Source organism: Eufriesea mexicana, unplaced genomic scaffold (assembly GCF_001483705.2).
Source record: "Eufriesea mexicana isolate 0111107269 unplaced genomic scaffold, ASM148370v2 scaffold4744748266, whole genome shotgun sequence".
NCBI lineage: Eukaryota > Metazoa > Arthropoda > Insecta > Hymenoptera > Apidae > Eufriesea > Eufriesea mexicana.
The window spans coordinates 177,886-201,189 of NW_016907956.1; the positions used below are offsets into that span (position 1 = coordinate 177,886).

The 23,304-nt window shown below is 38.7% G+C and overlaps 5 protein-coding genes across 6 annotated transcripts in view; 2 read left to right on the top strand and 3 right to left on the bottom strand.

Moving 5' to 3' along the window:
* Slip1 (SLo interacting protein 1) overlaps positions 1-5,445 on the bottom strand; it is a 34,670-nt gene extending 29,225 nt beyond the window's left edge. The window contains exon 1 of the mRNA XM_017899674.1: positions 5,196-5,445. Within this exon, the coding sequence (XP_017755163.1) occupies positions 5,196-5,216 (21 nt within the window). The 5' untranslated portion in view covers positions 5,217-5,445. The remainder of the gene's footprint in view (positions 1-5,195) is intronic.
* A 3,964-nt stretch (positions 5,446-9,409) lies between these two features.
* On the bottom strand, positions 9,410-10,827 carry BORCS6 (BLOC-1 related complex subunit 6). 2 transcript variants are annotated; one of them, XM_017899777.1, is made up of 4 exons: positions 10,615-10,827; positions 9,977-10,504; positions 9,697-9,857; positions 9,410-9,620 (listed from the first exon to the last, which is right to left on the bottom strand). In XM_017899777.1, exons 1-4 carry the CDS (start codon positions 10,702-10,704, stop codon positions 9,569-9,571), a joined length of 831 nt encoding a protein of 276 aa, XP_017755266.1. In that variant the 5' UTR covers positions 10,705-10,827; the 3' UTR covers positions 9,410-9,568. The 2 variants fall into 2 exon arrangements, with proteins under 2 accessions (XP_017755266.1, XP_017755275.1); XM_017899786.1 differs by having other exon boundaries at positions 9,411-9,620; positions 10,610-10,690.
* A 382-nt stretch (positions 10,828-11,209) lies between these two features.
* Positions 11,210-13,757, top strand: PIG-T (phosphatidylinositol glycan anchor biosynthesis class T). Its single transcript, XM_017899617.1, has 9 exons — positions 11,210-11,291; positions 11,370-11,595; positions 11,688-11,865; positions 11,959-12,190; positions 12,267-12,434; positions 12,502-12,799; positions 12,890-13,042; positions 13,161-13,407; positions 13,502-13,757. The coding sequence occupies exons 2-9, from the start codon at positions 11,421-11,423 to the stop codon at positions 13,755-13,757; spliced, it is 1,707 nt and encodes a 568-aa protein (XP_017755106.1). The 5' UTR covers positions 11,210-11,291; positions 11,370-11,420.
* Positions 13,758-14,251: 494 nt separating this feature from the next.
* On the bottom strand, positions 14,252-16,799 carry ova (ovaries absent). The gene is made up of 6 exons (XM_017899709.1): positions 16,527-16,799; positions 16,244-16,384; positions 15,953-16,150; positions 15,676-15,861; positions 15,103-15,616; positions 14,252-14,959 (listed from the first exon to the last, which is right to left on the bottom strand). The coding sequence occupies exons 1-6, from the start codon at positions 16,731-16,733 to the stop codon at positions 14,286-14,288; spliced, it is 1,920 nt and encodes a 639-aa protein (XP_017755198.1). The 5' UTR covers positions 16,734-16,799; the 3' UTR covers positions 14,252-14,285.
* Positions 16,800-19,228: 2,429 nt separating this feature from the next.
* Positions 19,229-21,970, top strand: Non1 (nucleolar GTP-binding protein 1). Its single transcript, XM_017899662.1, has 8 exons — positions 19,229-19,419; positions 19,493-19,767; positions 19,886-20,123; positions 20,207-20,449; positions 20,516-20,767; positions 20,864-21,151; positions 21,247-21,525; positions 21,606-21,970. Exons 1-8 carry the CDS (start codon positions 19,372-19,374, stop codon positions 21,903-21,905), a joined length of 1,923 nt encoding a protein of 640 aa, XP_017755151.1. The 5' UTR covers positions 19,229-19,371; the 3' UTR covers positions 21,906-21,970.
* The last annotated feature ends 1,334 nt before the right edge of the window (positions 21,971-23,304 follow it).

The window sequence follows — 23,304 nt, forward strand, 5'->3', positions numbered from 1 at the left end:
AGGATTTAGGCTATTCGAGGGTAGAGCGCGCGCAACGGAATGGAGAAGAGAAGAAGGAAGAAGGGACAAGGGACAAAGAAGGAAAAACGATTGACGAGAGTAGGAAAACTCGTCGATGCGCGATATAATCGAGGACTGAAAATGGCTCGGGGAATAGCTTTCCGTCGCTTCTCTTGTTCGCTCGCGTGTTCTCTAGTTCCGTGGGAATATACGCGATAATGGAAGGCAGAGGCGCTCGACGAAATTAATTTGACGGGATTCGACGCTGTCACGCGGGGGAAGTAAACGAGGAAACGCGTGCAAATGTAGCGCGGGAGGCGCAACGATTATGCACTCGTGCATTCGTTAAGCCCACTTTATTTAATGATTTCGTGTTCGAATATAGTTACCGAATAACCGCCTACTCGTGATTCCCGACGCTCGTAATAAAGACGATAAATGCATCTGCGCGCGCAAACGGTCCCATTCTCTTCCTTATCTCTTTCGCTCCACGTCCAACTCGCGATGCCACGCTATGCGACGCCTTCCACGCTCCATCCTATCCACCGATCCAATCGACCTATTTCCTCTCTCCCGCCAATCCTTTCCTCGTTTATCGTTTATCGAGAAAGCAAAAGGTCTATCCTGTCGACTTTGTTAACGTCGTCGTCGTCGTCGTCGTCGTCGTCGTCATGGTCGTGGTGCACGTTAAACGAAGCAACGATCGTTAAGGAGAATCGAGTAGACCGGATTCTCGCAAATACATCCGAAATTTTCCGCCTTCCTTTTTCCTTTCTCTTTCCACTCATTTTTTTCTTCTCTTTTCCTTTTCTTCCCTCGACGATTTTCCACGCTCCTTGGCACGCACATTATTATCACGCTACTAAACGAGTTTTAGCACGCTAACGAGCTCCGACCACGACGAACCCGCTTTCGATAAACACCGAACACGGTTTCTCGCAAGATCGATATCCGGTTAACGATGTCTCTCGTCCAACGGCCGAGAGAGAGACTCGGGAAAAGTAATTAATCGTAAGATCGGATCGAATGGAATCCGAACGAGAAACGCCACGCTTCGGTGTAATTTTATCGCGTGGAAAAACGGACGGAAAAACGGGCGGAAAAACGGGCGGAAAAACGGGTATAACCGTGGCCTAGGGCTACGGCTCGCGTTTAGTTGTACCTGGTCGGTTAAACGGTTCCGGCCTACCGTCCCGTAAATCCCATAAATATCGTACTCGGGACGGTTAGGTTAGGTTCGCGAGACGGGAAAACCAGAGTTGGAAATCGGCCCGAAACTCGGGCTTCGAAAAATCAACCTTCTCCCTCTCGTTGCCTCGCACAACTGTCAAATCTATCCCCCAGAAATCATGGACGTTCGACACGGGTCGAGCTCGCTCCAAAAATATCCGGTTGCAGTCCGCTGCAAACTACATGTGTACAAATACGCTGCTGTACCATCCGAGCAGCCAAGAGTAAAGGCAAAAGGTATAGGAAAGGGAAAGGGAAAGGGAAAGGGAAAGGGAAAGGAAATGCGCGAGAGACACGAAGAAGGGTCGGTGACGGCGAGGGATTACGGAAGGGATCTCGGAGGTGGCCACACCGATGGCAGAGGTGTCAACGATGCAAACATTAGCATACGATGCATGTTTTTGCGTAGAAAGGGAAGTAGCAGGCGCGGATCGAGGTTGGAAAATTGGAAGAGTGCAAGAGTGGAGAAGAGTGGGAAAGCTGTTACAGCGCTCGGTTCGTTGGGACCGATGAAAACGCGAGATGCGTGGATGTAGCGACGACTAGACAAACCTACGCGTACAAGCGAACCTACGTGATCTCGCGATACGCTCTTTTCGCTGAAAAGTTTCCCCTCTATTTCCCTTCTATTTCCCTTCTATTTCCCTGGCGCAGATATCGGTCGGCACTCGGCGTTCTCTCCGTTTTGCCAGCTGCGCGCGGCCCACATTTCCCAGTGCATCCGAGTAATCCGAGAAGCGAAACGAAAATCGGCCCAAGCTGCGTCGTCCTCTCGACGACGATCAACTTACCGATCTCGTTCCACTACCGTAACCGCCATTCGCAGCACGTGTCTCTTCCTTTCCGACTACGCATCGCTCGCCCTTTATCGCGCTAATGCCTCCAGATCTAATCAACGTCGACCTTAATCGCGCGGTTCTTCCGTACGTAGCTACGACAACCTGCAATTCGTACGGGGATCGATATTGCGCAACGGGAGAGGAGCCTTGACCGCCGATTTTCCATTCCTACCCTTCCACCCGACCCGGTGCTCGGCAACGCTGCCAATTATCCACATTTCCAAAGGGATGGACAATCGCTACCGGTATCGGTAGCGTTATCGACGCTAATGGCGGTGCAGCAGGTGGTAGTGGCGGTGGTAGCAGTGATGGCGATGGTACTTGCCGCTACTGGTAGCCGTTTAATTAAAACGTCCCGACGAACTTACCGTGCGAACGCGAACGTATCGCGCGCGTATTCAGAGCAGATCGATAAAAGTACACATACGGTCAAACTGCATCCCGTATCAATTTATCGAATAACGACTATGTTTGCGTGCCATGTTGTAAACAGTGTTTGCGAATGGCCGCAAAATGAAAAGAGCGAATACTTGATCGGCGACGATGATTCGATGAGTTTCGCCGTCTATTTTATTCCTTTCCGATACACGACCGCGCAACAGCCGCCAGACCTCTTTTCATCCCGACCCGCGTGTATCCGTGTCGTTACGAATACTACAACTCGTCTACATCGCGCGAATATACATATATATATATATATATATACACACATACGTATTGCCACGCTCCGCGCGTGGCTGTATTTCTCAATGGCGAAGAATGGAGGAAATCCTTTCGATAACGTCTTTCGAGGCGAGACGAAAGACAGCCGACCAAGAGGAGAGGTCGTTGACCGATAATCGTGGAATCTCTCGATACGCTTGGATAAGATCGAACGGACGGACGTGTCACACGGAGAAAAGAAGAAACGACGGAGAAGCGGGGAAAAACGCATAAAGCGAAGGAGGAAAGAACGAAAGCGAAGAGTTGAAACGGAGCGGGGGAGCATTGGTAGGGAGAAGAAAGGGAAAAGGGGGAAAAGGGGGAAAAGGGGGAAGAGAACGGTGACGAGGAAGAAGAGGAGAGTAGGTACGAGGAACTGCCGAGATTCCGACTTTATTGGCGCAAATGGCAATTATCTCGAGTGCGGGGAGTGTTCGAAGGAAAGAATTAAAATATTTCCACCGTTCCCAGCTGTCAAGTAATTTTTGCGATTTCATCCTCTCCTCTCCTCTCCACTCCACGCTCCTCTCCGCTCCTCTCCTCGCCGCTACCCTACTCGCTGCTACTCCGTAACCAACACTTTACGCGTTTCATCGACGCAATCGCGTCGTTACAAGACGATGCTACCTACTGGCAAACTAATTGGAAATCTTGCGAGTATCGCGACGTCGATACAACCCATTCTCGTCATCGCGATCTCTCTTCTATCGCCCATCTCCAAATCCCCGAATAACTCTGAAACGAAACGAAAGGAAAAGATCAAACTTTTCCCATTACTTTCGCCACACGGACTCCGCCACCCGATACAACGCGTCCTTCTTCTCTTTTATTTCCTTATACCGGCAAAACGCTTATTACGCTCTACGATAATCCGTCCACTCTTCCGAGTAGATGGAGAAGGAGGGAGCTCGCCGCGCGATATGCATTTAAATTAAGCTTCGACACCGAGGCGCGATGCGCGCGCCTTCTTCGTTAATGAAATCTATGCAATCGGGACAGAACGAGAGCACGAATACGTCTCCAAACGAAAATAACTCGCGTTCAACGACGCGTCCAGTATCACCGATATCGCCACGATCAAAAAAGACGTACGTGCCTATAGAGTAATTCGCGACAGTGACGAGGCGTAAGTATATGGAAGCTCGGCGTTCCAACTATTCGACGCTCGTTATCATCCCGATATTTCTATCGCGTAACATTCGGCCCGGATGCTCGCAGTTGCTACAAAACCCTCTATTCCGTCCGTCATCGGGCCGAACAGCTGGAAAAATTCGCCACCATTCCCGCAACACCGCCAAACATTCCACAGCGATGCGCGTGTCGTTTCGCGCTTACCGATTCCAACGCCTCTCTGTTCTACTCTGTTCTACTCTGTCCTAAACGCGTTCGCGTCCCTACGAGTAAACGGCATTCCCTTCTAATCCAACCGATACTCCCTCGCTATTTAACCCGCAGCAGCCCGCCACTTATTTAACCTCTCGCTAGCATTCTTACCGCTGCACCGCCAACATATATACGTTCGTCCAATCCGACGGGCAATTCGATTTACGGGCAACGTTTACGGCCAACGACCAGGTTCGCGCGAGAGAAAGGAAAGAAAGAAGGGAAGAAAGAAAGGAAGAAAGAAAGAAAGAAAGCGGAAAATAATACGCAATCCCCTAGATCGCACTGCGAGCGCTAAAATTAAACAGCACGCAAACGAACGTACACGTGTACGGTGGGCCGAGCAACTTCGATATAACCGACATACCTTGGCAAACACACATCCGGTCACTGTGTTCCCTCGAAATTTCTTTATCGCCCAGTTTACCTTGCGTGAACTTGCTTCGCTAGTTCCAACACGATAAGAACGAAAGATAAACACGTCCGGATACGTGTCCGCCATACGTTACCATTTTACGCGCATTTTCTTTTACCTTACGAGATTACTTTCTTCCCGATCGGTCCGGTGATCGGAAACCGACCATAAACGTACCGCGTCCTTTCATCGATTATTATCGATACGCGCTCGAGGAAATGTGCGAGTAGGAAAGGAAACCTTTTTCCTCGCAACTTCTCCAACAACCCTTGCTTTCCTTTATCTTTCCGTACACCACGAATCGTCTTGGCTTCGCGACGATTACAAAAGTTCCTTACCGTTCACGTTTCGTATATTTCGATAACCGAACCATCGTCGTTCCAGCGATATTTTCGTATACACCGTCTACGCGTACGCGTATACCACGTATGTATACGCGTACGCGTACGCGTATCCGTCGGACGATGTGTAACGCGCTTGGAATTCCATGCGTGGAGAAAAAAAGCACGATCGAAATTCGCGAGATAAACGACCAGATAGATCTGCCGCGTATCGGAATAATGGAACACGCGGTAAATGGTACGGTGGATAATAAGCCGTACGAGAATCGAGGGAAAATTGCTTACCTTCAAAATCACGAAATCCATGTTTAACACGGCTGCGGCTGATATCGAGCCCTTGCTAACCACGTTTTTGCCCGTAGAAACGATGCCAGATGCAAACGATGTCGAAGCCAATATATCGGTTAGAACGAGCGTTTGATCGCGTGTTGCCCGTTCTAGACCGGTAAAACGAGCAACTCGAAGAAACAAGTAGAGAGAATCGAAGGAAACGCGAACGAAAGCAATTACGCTGGCAAACCTTCCACTCGACACTTTTCTTTCCACTTATTCGAAACGACGACGTCGACGACGACGACGGCGACGAGCACGACGACGACGACGACGACGACGACGACGACGACGACGACGACGACGACGACGTCGAGGAAATATCGCTGTTGGTGGCACTCACACACGACACGAGGCGGCTAGATCGTCCTCGCTCTCCGATGATCTAGCATCGTCGCTGCACGCCTCCTCGCGGTTCCACACGAGCACAAAAGCAAACAGAGCGATTACTCGCTTCGAACGCGACTTTCGCATTTACGCGTTGACAAAGAGACTCTCGAAAACTCGCAACTGGACGCGAGGAAAAACGAAGAGCGACGAGGCGCGGCGAGACGAGACGAGACGAAGCGCGAGGCGAGGCGAGGCAAAAGAAGGCAAACGACGCAACGTCGTGGTAACACGCGAGAAAAATATTCAGCCAACACGCGTGCCGGCTCGGCGTCGACTGAATTCAACGGCAGTCGCGCGCCACGAGTGGGAGGCGTGTCTCGGGTGTACGATGAAACGAGATAGGGCTATACTATGCCCGCCGGAGAGGGGATGAAGAAAGCGCAAACGAGAGGAAGAATAGTTTTTCGCGCGTTAGACGGAGACGGACAAAAGGATGAGCGACCGGCCGTCGGAGACCATAGTCACATTGGTTGCAACTGTTAGTGGGAGTCGAGCAGCGTACGAGAGGAGCGAGGAGCCGAGTGGAAAGGAGAACGCAGCAAAATGCAACGGAGAGAAAAGGAGAGAAACGATTACAGGAGAAACGAACGCGACGGGATTGAACAGAACGGAATGGAATGGAACGAGATACCTCGGCCCATGGAGACGGACGAATAACGCAAAGAGCAAAACAGAGTTACACAAATGCTGATTATCCAAAACTACCGCGTTTGCAACGCTACCGTTGCGATAGCGCAGGTATGCGCAAACAGCCGATAACCCTTCCTTCCAGCCATACCTATCCTCCTTTCTGTATTATACTATACTCGGCTATACGTTTTCGTTCCATTTCGTCGCGTCTATTCCATCTGGCGCGATTCCTTCCTTCTTTCTTTCTTTCTTTCTTTCTTTCCCCCTAAGCAACTTGGAATTTCGATTCCAACTCTTCCGCCATCGAGGCTCAACTTCCGTTACTTTCCGTTCCCTGTAACTAGAAACGCGAAACTTTGCCCACGTCGCCGGGTCATCCAAGCCAGAGCTCATATTCCAGATAAAAGTCGAAACTTCTATATAATAATCGAGGATTTCGCGCAGATTCTACTTTCTCTCCATTCTTCCTAACTTTCCCTTAAGAAATAATAATCGATCGCAAAAATAAATACGTCACGTGTTCGCGAAAGGGTGATCAAATAGAAAATTCATAATCACGATCTTAATAAGAAAAGTTGTATAAAAAGCGACTGAAAAGTTGCCAAGTTCCCGCCGTCTCGTTTGTAATCCCAACTCTCCAACCCTTCCTCACCGCACTGCTCTCCAAGCCCACTCATAATTACCAAAGTTAATTTGCAAATCGCAATTTAATTGGCCAGTTCTTGAAGGTTCTTTAAACTTTGTCTTTCACGGAGTAGGGTTTTACGATGGTTCGGTTCGGTTCATTCCAGAAAACAACACAGCGAACGCGTAATCGAACATTTCCACTTGTACAATTGAAAGCAAATGCCGTAGAACCCGTAAGGTGAACGAGAGAAAAAAAAAATATACATACATACATATATATATTTTCTTCCTTTTTAAGGAAACTCGTGGCTAAATAATAAAAGGAACGTGCTGCTATATAAAAACAAATACCGTAGATGGATGCAAACATCGAAGATCCTCTCTCGCACTTTTCTCTCGATTTATGCATGCATCTACGTATACATACGTTTTCTTTTATCTCCGCTTCTGTAAGGAGGAAGAGCAACAACGTTTCGAAAGAGGATACCCTCGACTCATTACCAAGCAACCACAAACGGATGTTCATAGATACGTATGCGAGGCAGGGTTAAAGACAGGACAAAAGAAAAAAGAGATGTCAGCTTCCTGAGATTTTACCACTAGCTGTGCTCTTCTTGAAACGAAAGAAAGAAGATTCTGCGTGACGGCGAGCCTTTTAATTAGGCTGTCTGTGATCTGCCAAGCATTTCTCCTTTCCCCTTTTTCTTCTCCTTTTTCTCCTCTCTTCTCTTCGTTTCTACTCCGTCTTCTCTAATTCCTGTCGGTCTCTCGTGCTTCAATGATCGTCACTCGATCACACCTCGCGCGAGCAAACCTCGGAGATACCACCAACATTCCGATTTATCATCTACGCGCGTTCATCGTTCCTTTTACTTATTCCCACCGTTATTCCTCCGTAACGATGGATAATAAGCGAAACGAGTTTGTCGATATCGCGATACACGATCGATGCGACCGTGTGTTTCTCTTTAACGTCGAATACGCGATCTGTCGCGATTCCAGTCTCTCTCTCTCTCTCTCCCGTTTCTGCCTAACTTCAAGGAGAAGAAAGTCACACGTGTAGCATGTATGACTGATGATACGCAATGGCATGTAACGACATCAAAACACTCGTGATTCAAACATTTTGTTCGTAACTGCAGAAACGTGCCCTCTTTCATCGAGGGTGTGCGCAAACGTGAAAGAGGAAAGAGGGCTAAGAGTAGAGCGGAGGGAGGGCAAGACTAGGAGGAAGAGCAGGAACGGAAGGTGGAGAAGGAGGGTGGAAAGAAAGAGAGGCAAGAGGAAGAATCGGTGTTCATCGACAGGAATTCAAAACGTGCAAAAGAGCGAACGCGTGAGCACGTTTGTAGGGAATGGTACGAGGGGTACGATGTTACACGTCCGCGATCTCAATGGGCGTCGGGCCAGGAGAATAAATTAACGAGGTGTTTGTCCGCTATCACCACTCTTTTTCCCAGCCGGATTAAAATCATTCTGTCTTTAATAATTACGTCGACCGAATACGTTAAATGAGGCGCGCGTCGCGACGCATTTACCACGGTCGTTTTTTGATAATGTTATTTACAGCTCTGATTTACAATAGATCACCACCGAACCTCGTCATACACGCGAATTACTCCCTACATTGTACCGTCCCGGAATGAAAGAGATATAAAATGCGACGCTGGAAGCGAAGAGCGCTCACCGAGTACAAAAGAGTATAGAGTTTAAATATAAAAGAAAAGAACGAAATAACGCACTGGATACTGCTTCTTGAATCACTATCGGAAACACTATACCACGCGTATATTCATCCATTTACACTCAACGTATCAACCAATCTTCCGAATTTACAAAACTTAACTAACTTTTTATATTTGTCCGTTTCTAACATTTCATTCGGTCATATTTCGTGCATTTGGATAATATAAACCGATTGTAATTAGCGTTTCAATGCCACCTATGAAATTCTGGAAAACGGGACTTAACGCTGAAATTCAATATTTTGCTTCTAAATAAGTACTATAAAGTACTATAATCAAGTACTATAAAATATACGTTTAGGCCTATATTTCACGTGCACGAATATTTAAATTATCGTAATGAAAAATCTCTGCAACATTTTTTTCTTTTCTTTTTTTTCGAAAATATAAAAGTTACGTTAAAGAAGCTACAGGATATTGTACGAATATGATCATTTTAAGTCGTTTTAAATACGATTAATAAAAGTTCCACGAGGTCGTATCTCACCAACAGTCACGCTCTTCGTGTCATGGTCACGTCTGAATTCGGCTCGATGGTCACTTCGAAATCTTGAAAATATCGTACCAATGACATTGCACAGGGATGAAGGGACGAAAGGTTAAATTATAAATTAATCCTATTATTAGTACTCGTGATCATTTTGTAGGTAACTGAAATTGTAACTGGTGCTTAAAGTCACAACTAAATAAAGCGAAACATATGGTGTTTTATTTATATCTAATAAAGATTCCTCTGTCCTCTATGTAACAGTATATTCAACGTGATAGTACTAATTTAAAGGAAAGAAACGTTGAATTTTAACAAAATTATATTTTCCAAAATTAAACAACTTAGAACTACGAAACTAGTTTTCCGGATGATCCGATAAGTTGAAACAGACGAATATCTTAATCGTACGATCTTATAGGAAAAGTATCATTCTCCCTGCATACAAATTACAAATTCATAGCGCTTTCGAATAGCTCCAACATTCTCTTCATTTCTTTACTAAAAGTTCAGAAAGAAGCAAGATGTTAGTATGAATTACAAATATGTAAGTGTAGAAAAATATTGTAATACTCGCATTTGTTCCGCAAGCTTATATATAGGTCCCATTGATTTCGATAATTCTTCGCATTTTGCCATTAATTGATACATGGATTTAATATTGTGATCCACAGCGTCGCATGTTTTACATACAGCATCCCTGTATGTTTCCAAACAGGCTACAGTGAGTGCGGATGCCTGAAAGTAATTTATGGAAAACCTTTGAAACCTTTCGAAAACCTAATGTTCCAATTTATAGATAAGAAAATGTTTTTCATAAAATAAGAAGGTGTAAATACGACTGAAAGATAATTTACGCTATGTAGAATAGCTGCTAAATTTTCTGTTAACGCGTCCACAGAGGTGGCCACTTTCCTCGCTTCCATCTCTAATTCGTTTAATACGTTATGATCGAGAAGAGGCACTTGAGGTGTCAAGGCTTGCCTGTATAAACACGGTGTAGAACTGCGAGAACCCGGAAAAGATGGAGTTTCTCCCTTTTTTGTCACAGGGCTAGATAACTTAATTTTATTTTCTAAATCTTCCGCAACGAATAATACCATATCACCATCTTGCATTACTGTTCCTTCCAATTGTAAATATCCCATTGCTTTATGATAACTCGGGGGATCTATATCTTCATCCTCGACTGGGCTAGCTTCTCTATTTTTTAAATTCAACTGGTCCGGTCTACTACCAATTCCGTTCATTTTCTCTAAACTGTCTTCCAGGAGTTTTGTTCCATCGATATCTGGGGAATCGATCAACGATCTTAACTCTGATACAGGTGGAGATGATTGCGAATCAAATGATATCTCCGAATACGATGCTGTCATCTCGTGCAACTACAATGGTTACCAATTATGCCTCATAGTATAGCCCTTTTTATAATTAATTGAATCTTATGAACATAAGCCACACAACCTTACGCTAAATTTATTAACTCTAACCTTACTCTGTCTTCATCGTAGTCGATAGTTGTATTCTTTTCGCTGCGTACCGTCATTCCTTGTTTCAAATATGTTTCCCCCTCTTCGGATTCCATATTTAACGTATAATTTATATTTCTACACTTCCGTAATAAGGTACACCTTCTTTTAATATCACTCCAGCCAAGAATGCTAAAATCGATATAACACTGTCTCACAATTATTGATCCTTAAACGACATTTCCATTAGATCAACATTTTCTCTAAAATAAATTTACTATCAGGAAAACAAACAATTCAAATTAAAAAGTAATTACACAACTGCCCCTTCTTTTCAATTTTTAATTTTCAATATTTTTATACTTTAAAACATCTGGTTACAGTATGATACGATATATCGATCCTTTCTAGCAATGAAAACTCCCCTGCAGACGAGAAATACTTCATATCTTATCCGTTGCTAACTAACGCGTCCATTTATCCTATGAATTTTCCGGTTAGTTAACTTGTAACTACATATACGTTATACGTCGTCTTTCGTACCTGTTGAATTTTCCATGTCGTTAGACAGTAAAAAGTTAATAAATATTTAATAGCATTTCGCATAACGTGACGTATTATTTCATGTTCATCCTCTTTTCATCGATATACGCCGGAAGGCGTGGTAAATCGAATATGATTTATACGATACAGTAAAAGTCATGTAATTCTTATTCATTTCAACGTTTCTTTATTATCCTTTGCAACGACAAATATAAAATGTTCAATATTTACTTTACAGTGGAAGCGATATTATAGATACATTGAAAGTATTCCATACTTACTCGGTATAATGCATTCTGAAATATCACTGTTATTTTCTATCTTTATCAGTTTTATAAAATTTGCATCGTCGCAAAATGACTTTTTCGATGAAGAATTAATGTTAAAACCATTACCGAGTAATCATGTTTACGCATACTTCCAATTTACTACTGTATGGGAAACCACGAAAGACATAAATACATGTAAGTATAAAATTATATTTTACTAACAGAAAGGTATTTCTTCTTCTCATCTTGAAATTATCTTTTTATGCAAAACCGAGTTAATATTTCAGTTCAACATTCTCATTTATTTCCAAGAGGACTCGGTGAAATTATAAGTCGTCACAATGTAGATGAATTACACCTTACATTGACCAGAGGATTATGGAATTACCAAAAATGGGGATATCCTTATCATGATGCTGGTCCCGGTGCTGAGATATCTACATGGTTCCATAAGGATGTCGATAAGTGAAGTACCAGTCTAAACTCGACAAATGTAACGTATTACTTTATAGATTGTATCAATAATTTAAATGATAAAATTATTTCATGTTCTCACAGCGTTGATGATGAATGGAAAGGTTTAACGAATGCCTTGGCTGGCTTATTTTGTGCCTCTTTAAATTTTGTTAATCCTGCGAATAGTATGTCTCCAGAATTCACATTCCGACCTACAGGTGTGATAGATCACAATGTTAGTTCTAGTCATTTACGTTATTCGTCGTTACCGAGGGAAATAGTTTGTACCGAAAATTTAACTCCGTTTAAGAAACTGTTGCCATGTAACTCTAAGGTATGAATGAAAATATGAAAAAGTTTTGCACTTATCTTATATAGCAAATACTGACATATATATGATGCTTTAATAGAAAGGTTTGTCAACCTTATTAAATTCTGCTTATATTCACAATACAAATTACCATTCCATTGGAATACATTTTCGAGTTATATGCTCTAACACAATGTGTACTAAAACTTCGCTGGAATTACGTCAATCTGTCTCATTGATATATGACACTATGACAGATGTATCACAGGTAAATTTTCAGCAAAGTTTTCCAAAGTATGAGAAATTCTTGGTACTCGCATGGGCTTTTTACACAGGATTGGTCAATTCGAAAATTTTTTGGACTGGGTATCAAAGAAGCATGTCCTCTTGCTACGTTAAGCAATGTATATATTGATATATCTAGTAACGTTACAAATCAAATCTATGAATTAGTACCTTCGCCAACTGCAAAAATCGTTAGTCTCCGAGGAGGACAATTAAACGAAATAGCAGTTTACGACATTAGATCACATTCCATAACAGGAATATTTAATATTGGAGTTGTATATAACACTAAACCTACAGCTGGTTTAAATTATCCTTCAGTTTTGTACGCAAATAGATATGTCATTGGTTTGTAAATTACAATACTTAAATTACAATAGATATATGGAAGATAATACCAGAAGAGAAAAAAAAAAAAGGAATAATTCTTCTATACAGGATATGGGCAGGAAAGGGGTAGTTTAGTAACAAAAATTTACAATAATTACTGGAAAACGCTCGACATTGTTTTATTAGAAAGTATACCATGGTATTTACTAGTATATTTACATTCTGTCACAATAACTTGTGGATCAAAAAATATTATACCATGTGAGTAATTGTATTCACATTATGGAGGATACTAATTTTTCATATCAATCGTTCGTGATTCTTTAGTTTCAGCATATTGTTCTTCGTTGTTTTAATCCATTAATATCTCGTGTTACAGTGGCACAGCGTTATCTACCAGGCAAGGAAAGAAAAAGCCCATATTATTTGGAATTAATTTTACGCCTACCGCCACACTCAGTAACTAAATTCTCTATAGAAATGGATTATTCGTTTCTTAAGTGGCAAGAATACCCACCAGATGCCAATCACGGATTTTACATGGGTCCTGCTATTATCACTGCATTACTTCCAATTGCAAGGAATTATACCGCATTGCCACTCGATGGAAGTACCATTACGTCAAGGTTAACGCTGGCTACATTAATTGTTAACATAACGTAACGTATACGTATAACATACAATGTTTAATATTTGCTAAAGGCGCAATTAAATTTTCAGTTTTAACGCTTCGAGAGAAGGATACATTGTACAAATGAGAACTGAATCTTTATTAATTAGTCTACCTACGCCTGATTTCAGTATGCCGTACAATGTAATTTGTTTAGCTTGTACAGCAGTTGCTCTAGCTTTTGGCCCACTTCATAACATTACAACTAAAAGATTAGTTTTGAAACGTGTTGAAATGGATTGGAAGAAGGAATTCTTATCATCTTTATTTAGAAAAATTATGAAACCAAAGAAAAAACCAGAATAAAAAATGCAGTTTACTGTATTTGGTCTTCGAATATATATATATATATAATATATATATATATTATAGCAATATTATTAAATATCTACAATAAAGAACAAAATGATTTTGAAAACAACTTTCATCTCTATTTTATTTTTCCTTTCCTCCATCTTTTCTGTTTCTTTCTTTCTTTTTTTTCCTTTTTTCTTGTTTTCTTTTTTTTTTTTTTGCAATAGTATATAATATATAAAAATGCGCAGGCTTATTTGTTACATGATAAACGCGATTTAAAGTTTTCCGTGAAAGTATCGAGATTTAACTTGTTACTTCTTGACAGTTGAAATATTTTTTTTTCATTTCCTTTTTTTCTTTCTTTTTTTTTGGTTTTTTTTCTTTTTTTTTTTAATAAACAACAATACACTGCAAATAATAGAATGATACATGTAACATTATTTTACATATTTTATAATCGTATAAAATTGAAACAATAAATATTGTAACAAATGTAACGCGCATACGATGAATACCAAGTACCAAATAACCGATGTTTTATGGTGCTGATCTAAGAATCGGGGATAAACTTGTACGTGTACTTAACATTGTACTGTTGTGGTACTTGTTTGTATACATTTTATCGTCGTTGTTTAAAGTATTATCTGACAACCTTTCGCTTTTTTCTTGCGTCGAGCAGATACAAGGTTTTAATTCAAGTTGTGCCGAAGAAAGTTTTTGTAGCAATGATTCTGTTACATTCTCAGACACACGCTTCATGGGATCTTTATTTTCATCCAAGGATGTTGGATTGCATGGCCCCTCTTCCTCATCCGAAGAGCAAAGATTGATCACCGATGGCTTTACGCGCAATGCAGTTTCTTTAATCGATTGAATGACAGTTGTATTATTTTCATCGCAAAGACTTTTACCTTTAATAATGGTGAACTCTCGAGTGTTAATTTCATTACAAACTACCTTTTCATTTTCTATCATCGCGTTCATGTCATTTTCGTCATTTGGAGCTTTACGTTTCGACGAAACATTTGGCCTGGCTTTTTCTTCGTCTTCCGTTATTGTTTCTTTACCATTGATTGAAACATTTCGAATAAGACATCGATATCTTGGTGAATTTCGTTTGAGATCATGTATTTGCTCTTGAGTCAGTCGCTTCACGAGAACAAAAACAGGTCGGCAAACAACGTATAATAATTGCGATTGTATGCTCAACACTAGAAACAAGAAACAATTCTTATATAGAATAAATCTTAAATATAAAATATATTGCGATGTTTACTTTTAAAATGTAAAAGGGAAAACAGAAATGAAGCAGAATGATATTTCTTCGGATCTTCTTCAATGATCGGACACTCACTTGGTTTTTTTTTAACAGAATTTACAAATTTGTATTGATGCACATAATCACATGCTAATTTTTCTCGGTTTGGCTTATACGTGACGATCCATCTATCGTGATTGACGTCCGTTTCCAACCACTTTGGTTTAGACGAACTATTTAAAACAGGAGCAATAAGATGTCTTTCTATCCTTTCTAGCCTTTCTTGTTGCGTTTCCTGTGTCATTGCCTTTGACTTTTTAGCTAATAATATACCAGCAGGAGAAGAAAAAGGAATAGTCGAACATCTCGTAAAATTAATAGATCCACGAACACGGCGAGAAGTGCTTCTAATTATATTATTATTATTTACTGTAGCACCATTGTTAACTTCAATTGTTTTCGTTTCCGATTCCGATTTTATCGAACACAATTGAAAATATTCCAAAAATTGATCTTGCCTTAGTTCAGGCTCTACAATCGGCAAGTCCGGTGTTGTGGGCCGCGAATTACCCCCGTTTTGTTCTTGTTCATAGCATATACGTTCGTGTTCCTACAATATCATACAAAATTATCATTAATTTCACTTATTTATAAATTTATTTGATGTACCTTCATCTTCTCTGGGCATACATATTCGGCATCACAATTGTCACATAAATAAATATCTTCTGTTGGTGCATGCTCAACCATCATAATGGAATGCTGTTGCTGTTTCGATTTATTAGAATAGGACGAAATTACTCCACTACAAGATAATAATTTTTTTCGTGGACTTCCACATCTTCTGTCATAAGTCTATAAATAAAATGAATTATTTCTCTTTTACATACTACAAAACTTTTGTATGCTACAAACTAGCGCAAGCTACAAAAATACACTAACTAACCATATTTTCATTTCGAAATGTTACTAATAATTTTCCTGTATTCTTGTGATATAAACTTGTTGTAGAATCCCAATTGTTAACATATTCCAAATCTTCTTGCGGATATCGTGCAAGATATGAGCAAAAGCGTAAAAGATATTCACTTCTGTGATATGTATAACATCTGAATACTAATTTCTTCAAATTAGCCATCCAGTTCTAAAATATGATATGCATATTGAAAATTAAACATTTTGCCATTTAGGAACAATTATTTATACTGCTCCATTCTCGCAAGAGCAATTAACTTACATCGTTTACTCTTTTAGGTCTTGTTAGGGGATTTGAAAATTTAACTTCTTTTGGCCACCATCGTGGCTCACTGATCACTTCGGTAGTATCATGACCTAACGAGCACTGAACCATGAATGTGATAAAACGTTCTAACTGTGTCTAAAATTAAACATTTCTTATATTTTTGCATTATTTGTGATTTATTAAAAATATATAATTTCTACTGACTCATGATTATTTAAGAGTCACATTAAATTACTTAAAATATATGGTATTCAAGATTCAAAAACAATATTCTTACCAATGTAATTTTCTCTAACGATGTTGGATGCCCATTGGCAAACAAAAGAGGAAGATTAGATACCACAGAACTTTCTTCCAAAGAACTATTGTTTTTCGATTCTATAGTATCTGTATCAACCATCACAGATTCATTCATTTCCCTGGATAACCGATTTTGAGGTAAAGCTACCCCGTATTCTTGCTCTTGTAACATTGAGTATCTCATGTTTTCAAAGCTATCTGCATTATTCTCATTTAAGGTATATTTTCCATCACAAAACTGTTTGTCAGTTCTGCTTATTCTGTGTACAAAAATATTTTCGTAGATATATTTTGCAAATTAAAATATCAGTGGAGAATTATGATGAAAATAAAATATTCTTCAAATAAACACAAATAAGATAAACAATTGGAGAACAAAAGAAATCATGCTTTGAGTTATTTGTCATTTTTATTATGCAAGCAAATATTACAATTATTTTCTTTAAACTATATCTGAAATGGTGCACAAATTTATATATGAATATCATTGTAAAACACTTGTATCTATCTTTTATTCCTCAAATTATACATAAAATATTGTTACAACTTCATACGTATATTTCTGATTATTTCAAATTGAATATAGAAACTGCAAGGTGAATGAAATGAGCCATTATATGGATCATAATCGTCGTTTACACTTTATTAATACATAATCACTAAATTTTGATCAAAGGTATTATATGAGGATAAAAATAAAACGAAATGAATAGAAAATACATATTGAAAAATATGAAAAATTTAATCAATTTTCCAAAAGGAAAATACGAGTTCGCGGTTAGCAGTCATATACCTGTTCAATACCTTTTGAGATGGTCGGACGACCTTTCTTGCCCCCGTATTTTCAAGCTGATGCTTCCACACGATTAAAAATCTTCTTGATCACCGCTTTGTGAATTATAATTTGTATGAAATTTGAAACACAATTTGTGTTTATAACAAAGTGCTATAATAAAGACACATCTCGTATTACCTTCATAATATTTGTTAACAACTGAGAGAAGCTTAAGAGACAAATGCGGATTTAAATGTGCAACCTACGTGTGTCTATTATGAAAGTTAATTCACTATGTAAATGGTCAAATACGTTGTAGATGGCAAAAACAACGACATCTGAATTCAAAATCTAATCCCTACTTCGTTGAACAGAGGTTCGAAAGTGGAAAGGCACGCGTAATACGAATTCACAGATGTATGTATACATGTACTGACAGTTCCCTCCTTGAACAGAATATTTAGCAACGACAGAGTACGGTATAGTTCAAGATGGCGGGACGAATCAGCTTAATTCTCGCTAGCTAACGATCGTTCACAAAGTACTATACCTTTTACATGATACATCCCTCTTTATAGTTAACACCCCCTATTTCATTATTTCGACTCCCTTTGTGCTGAAGATGACACGATGGCGAGTAAAATTATTCGTCCATTAACAGAAAAACAACGATAACTAAGTTCAAAAGATTTCGAAGTTGTCGAAATTCCTCATTCGTCAGTAGTTCTTCTCTATCAGTTCCGACCAATTCCAACCACTCGCCGTTGCGCGTGCGCCTTACTCGTAAAAGATATTTTTCTATTATCGTTCAGTTTTAATTTCCCTTTTTCGTCAAATACTAATTCAAAGCAAATCGTAAAATCAAAATTTTGTAATTCATTGAAATGTAATCATTTATACTTTACATACCTTTCGACGTTTAAACTCTATGAGAATAATATCCGTTTAAATTTGTAGTTTTTTCGTTTAATCAAATCTACCGATCTGTTTAACGTTTATATTGAAAACTTTAAATAAAAGTATTTTCGAATTGTCATTAGATACGCATGGAAAAAATTCTGTAAAAGTTTTCACGCGTATTTATAATGCAGTATTACTTTTGCGTTTACATTTCTAAATAATATATTAGTGAGGAATAATTCAATGACACTTGATATATGTACAGTGATAAGCAAAAGTACTGGTACAAATCAAATTTGAAAAAAAAAAAAAAAAAAAAAAAAAGAAAAGAAAAAAAAATGCTATTTCTTATTTAATTTTTTTTCAAAATATAATTGTCAAGTTTAAACCTTTATATTTAATTTAGATTTAATCTCGATAGAAATAATAAAAAACACATAAAGGACTGTTTCCCGTGGGACATATGTATAATACGTTCAAAAATATAGTATTTATAGAAAATTCCGAAGGTAAAGTATAATGTTCGCCCAACTGTTATATGCAGCGGAAATACAAAATTCAATTTAACATTCATTTAACAAAGATAATTATTGAAAATAGAGAGAAAACTTATAGAAACAAAAAAACAATAATTTTCGAAAGGAAAATAACATTGAATTTTTTTAAAGAAAGAAAATCTTATTTTACTATATTTAAAATAACTGATAAAGCACGTTTCAAAGTAAGAAGTTTACGATCATTTTTTTCCTATTATTCATCTATTTAATATCTTATAGCGTGTGAAATATTTTACTTTAAACTTAAAAACTATATTTCACAAGAAAATTAAATAAGGAACTGCATTTTTTTTCAATTAATACAAAACCACATGAAATTCTAGCCTATATCAATATTTTTGTTGTACTGTTTGTACATATAATATTTTGCCTTTGTAGATAACCAATCATAATAGCTTTCTTACTTTTGCCGTCACAGCGTTGACATCGGAGCTTAATAATTGTAACTATAAGTTCTGTTATGTGCACATGGTTTCATGTATCTGGTGAATTGTCGAATTAGTAAAATTTGAACGTGAAATATATAATTCATATGTACCTTTGTAGTGAAAGATTTTAATAAAACGATAGCTTAAAGGGAACACGCAATAATGGGTTTGTACAATTTCAAGAAAATCGCGGTTGTTCCCACCGCAAAGGTTAGTAATTACATTTTCTTTTCTCTATTTGCTAATTAATTCCTATCGTTTAATAACTTTTTTGCATTCTTAGGGCTTTATTGATATAATTTTATCAAAAACTCAACGAAAAACTCCAACTGTTGTACACAAGAATTATAAAATTGCGAGAATACGCGCATTTTATATGCGTAAAGTCAAATTCACGCAACAAAACTTTCACGATAGGCTGTCTCAAATTATACAGGATTTTCCTAAGTTGGATGATGTTCATCCATTTTATGCAGATTTAATGAATATCCTATACGACAAAGATCATTATAAATTAGCTCTTGGTCAAATAAATATTGCAAGACAGTTAATCGATAAGTAAGTATCATGAGATATCATTGCTAAGTGATACCCCTTTTCAATACAATTTATATATATATATATATGTGTTTGTGTGCGCGCGCGTGTGTGTGTATATTATATATTTTCACAATAGCGTAGCAAAGGATTATGTTCGCTTAATGAAGTATGGAGATTCTTTGTATCGATGTAAACAATTAAAAAAGGCTGCATTAGGCCGTATGGCAACAATTATGAAGAGACAAGCAGCGAATTTAGCATATTTAGAGCAAGTTCGTCAGCACTTAGCCCGTTTACCTAGCATAGACCCTTATACTCGTACCATAATAATATGCGGCTTTCCAAATGTTGGTAAAAGTAGTTTCATTAATAAGGTAATTTAGTCTCAAGAGTGAACATCAGATTATTTATACGTGTCATAGGAAGAAGCATAAACTGTCTTAGTCAATTCGTTTAGATAACTCGTGCCGATGTTGAAGTTCAACCATATGCATTTACAACAAAGTCACTGTACGTTGGACATACAGATTATAAATATCTAAGATGGCAAGTAATCGATACACCTGGAATTCTAGATCATCCACTAGAAGAAAGAAACGTGATAGAAATGCAAGCAATAACTGCGCTAGCGCATTTACGAGCAGCAGTACTTTACTTTTGCGATGTATCGGAACAATGTGGTCATAGCTTAGAGGAACAGGTGAGGTATCGACTTAACTGAATTTACAGTCTTATTTCAACACAATTCAATAGGTTTACCTTCCAGATGAAACTGTTCGAATCAATTAAACCATTGTTTACCAATAAACCTTTGATGCTTGTGGTAAACAAAGTAGACATCTTACGTTTGGAGGAACTTCCAGTCGAAAAACGCAAAGTTTTCGATTCATTGGCGGATAAAAATATCCCCGTGTTGGAAATGAGTACCATTACAGACTTTGGAGTAATGGACGTGAAGATACGAGCATGTGAACTTCTGTTAGCCTTTCGTGTCGATCAGAAGATAAGAACAAAGAAGGTAATGTAAATACTTTTTAAATAATATTTCTCAAGTATGTTTTGCAGTTTGGAAATGTTCGAATATCAATGTCGATTTGAATATTTGTGATCACAGGTAGAAGGACTGCTTAATCGTTTACATGTTGCGCAACCTATACCGAGAGATGAAAAAGTTCGCCCTCCTTGTATCCCCGAGAGTGTCTTGAAAAAGAAACAAAGCATAGAGGAAGGATCAAAATTGAAGCGAAAATTGGAACGAGAAATAGAAGAGGAAATGGGAGACGACTACGTGCTTGATTTGAAAAAGAATTACGATATTGGGGGCGAACAAAAATACGACGTGATTCCGGAAATTTGGGAAGGGCATAATATCGCTGATTATATCGATCCGGAAATATTCGATGTTTGTATTCACTATTCGTCACTTGCAAAATAAGTGGCATAATACGTTACTTTCATAATTTGAAATTTTTTCTTCTTTTTACTTTCGTTGATTAGAAATTAAATCAATTGGAGAGAGAGGAACAGCTGCGTGAAGAGGCGGGGATGTACGATTACAAAGTAGCCGAGCTGTCCGAGACGATGCGAGACATTGTACAAATGGCTAAGCAAATTCGAGAAAAGAAAGCTATTATGAAGGATGAGGCCCGTATACAGAAAGCTTCTACGAAGCCTGTAATGCCACGTACAGCCGCGGTTAAACTTCGTGACAGATCGGTATCAAAACTAAAAGAACAAATGGAAGATTTGGGTATCGATATGGAAGATACCGAAAACGTGAGTAATGCATTGAAATGTAACCATAAGAAAGACGAGGAATCGCGCGTATAACTTTTCGTTTTGCATAAATCCAACAGGCACATTTCACTAAGACAAGAGGACGTGCAAGATCGTTGTCGCAACCAGCTAGGAAACGCATGAGATTGCAGTCCGAGTCTCGATCAAGAGTGCGAAGCAGTTCGAAACCCGACCGTAACGAAATGGGTGTGAAGGATACGATAATGAAGACGAAATTAAAGAATATCGCGCATAAAGCTTTAAAGAAAAAAATCGCTAAGAAGGGATTGAAGGGAGAAGGAGATCGGTTCATCGGTACGAAAATGCCAAAACATTTGTTCTCGGGAAAACGAGGCGTCGGGAAAACCGACAGAAGATAATAATATTTCGAAATGGTGGTATTTGCAAAAAATTGTATCGAATTTTTATCAAGTCGATACGTGTTCTCACTTATTGCGTGAATAAATCGGCGTTACCTCTCGTAATTACGAGAGTACGAAGGAAATTGAATAAAATGATTGAAAGATAATGCAGCAACATGAATGAATTGTCTCGGATTGCATAATTCGGTCAATGGAGTGATCTTTGGCCTCGTACAGGCTAAGCAACGTCGCGTTCAGCGAAAGTTTATTGCTGTCATACGATGATAACCTCTTATACCCCTTATATATTATTGTATCGAAAAGTTTGCTTTATTCTTATATTTATAATCCTTCCTGTGTAACTGATATCGAATATGTGACATTGTGCAATGTCCACTGTCGCTTCGTATCGTTGTTGCGTTAGAAAAGCGAGTAACTCCGCTGACACTACACTACACCGAATGAAACGGACATACAAGCTGGGAATCGTTGAAAATTATTTCGTCGGATCAAGACAGTTACTATTGATTATTTGGTTATAAATAAGGAATAAAAGTTTATTTTACATCACCGACAGTAGTCGATTAAAAAATACATGTAACACGAAGTTACGATGCCCATTACGGTAAGCAATCTAAAGTGACTGGACGAACGACATACGTTCGCGTTATGATACAAGAATGCATTGAACTTTTAATCAGCAAGATCGATAAAGTTTCGATCATCTTGTTTGTATCGGTGCATTTGTATACGTCAATAACGAAGTAGAAGAATCTACTGATCGATAATGGGATAGTGTACAATCGATAAATGCTTATTTGGTTTGTAGGAGCATTTATAAAATTTTCACAACGCATAAATCTCAACCGTGTTTCAAAATTTCGATCGAATCCTCAAGACAAGGTTTATACGATGTGAATTTCGATATAAGCATACTACGTATCTCAAATTGAATTCTACCTGTTTAATCGGTAAAGAAGCGCGTTCAGTCGATGGTTCATTCGACAAGGTATTAGTAGTAGAAAGTGTAGGAAGTAAATTTATCAGTAAATAGTTATCGTCTCAATATTTGAACGAACAATAAGTTATACGCGATTTTACGCGATCAACCGTTACAATTAAAAGACTCCAGCCAAGAGCAGCACTAATCAAATAATGGAAACGTTGCTGTTTCTGATTGTCTTACTCGGCTTTTCGTCGTCGTATACCCAAATTAACGTATACGCATATTCATCGCGTACACGTTTATAAAAATAGAAAAACCAGTGACACGTGTCGCATATAAGATAGTTGTTGTTATAAGACAAAGATAAAAGGACGATGGGAGGGGGAATGAAAATGGGATAGATGGATAGACGATGGAAATACGAGATAAGAAATATAATTACTACAGGGAGAAACGTCAGATATCTTTTAG

Coding starts and splice junctions, on each gene's coding strand:
- BORCS6 (XM_017899777.1), bottom strand. CDS start 10,704: ATGGAATCCGAAGAGGGGGAAACATATTTGAAACAAGGAATGACGGTA. Junction 9,858..9,976: donor TAGCAGCTATTCTACATAGC/GTAAATTATCTT, acceptor AATTACTTTCAG/GCATCCGCACTCACTGTAGC. Junction 9,621..9,696: donor TATAAGCTTGCGGAACAAAT/GCGAGTATTACA, acceptor CTGAACTTTTAG/TAAAGAAATGAAGAGAATGT.
- PIG-T (XM_017899617.1), top strand. CDS start 11,421: ATGCATTCTGAAATATCACTGTTATTTTCTATCTTTATCAGTTTTATA. Junction 11,866..11,958: donor TTCCATAAGGATGTCGATAA/GTGAAGTACCAG, acceptor ATGTTCTCACAG/CGTTGATGATGAATGGAAAG. Junction 12,435..12,501: donor CTATGACAGATGTATCACAG/GTAAATTTTCAG, acceptor CTTTTTACACAG/GATTGGTCAATTCGAAAATT.
- ova (XM_017899709.1), bottom strand. CDS start 16,733: ATGAGATACTCAATGTTACAAGAGCAAGAATACGGGGTAGCTTTACCT. Junction 15,617..15,675: donor TATGCCCAGAGAAGATGAAG/GTACATCAAATA, acceptor ATGATATTGTAG/GAACACGAACGTATATGCTA. Junction 14,960..15,102: donor TTCTGTTAAAAAAAAACCAA/GTGAGTGTCCGA, acceptor TCTTGTTTCTAG/TGTTGAGCATACAATCGCAA.
- Non1 (XM_017899662.1), top strand. CDS start 19,372: ATGGGTTTGTACAATTTCAAGAAAATCGCGGTTGTTCCCACCGCAAAG. Junction 19,420..19,492: donor CGGTTGTTCCCACCGCAAAG/GTTAGTAATTAC, acceptor TTGCATTCTTAG/GGCTTTATTGATATAATTTT. Junction 19,768..19,885: donor GCAAGACAGTTAATCGATAA/GTAAGTATCATG, acceptor TTTTCACAATAG/CGTAGCAAAGGATTATGTTC.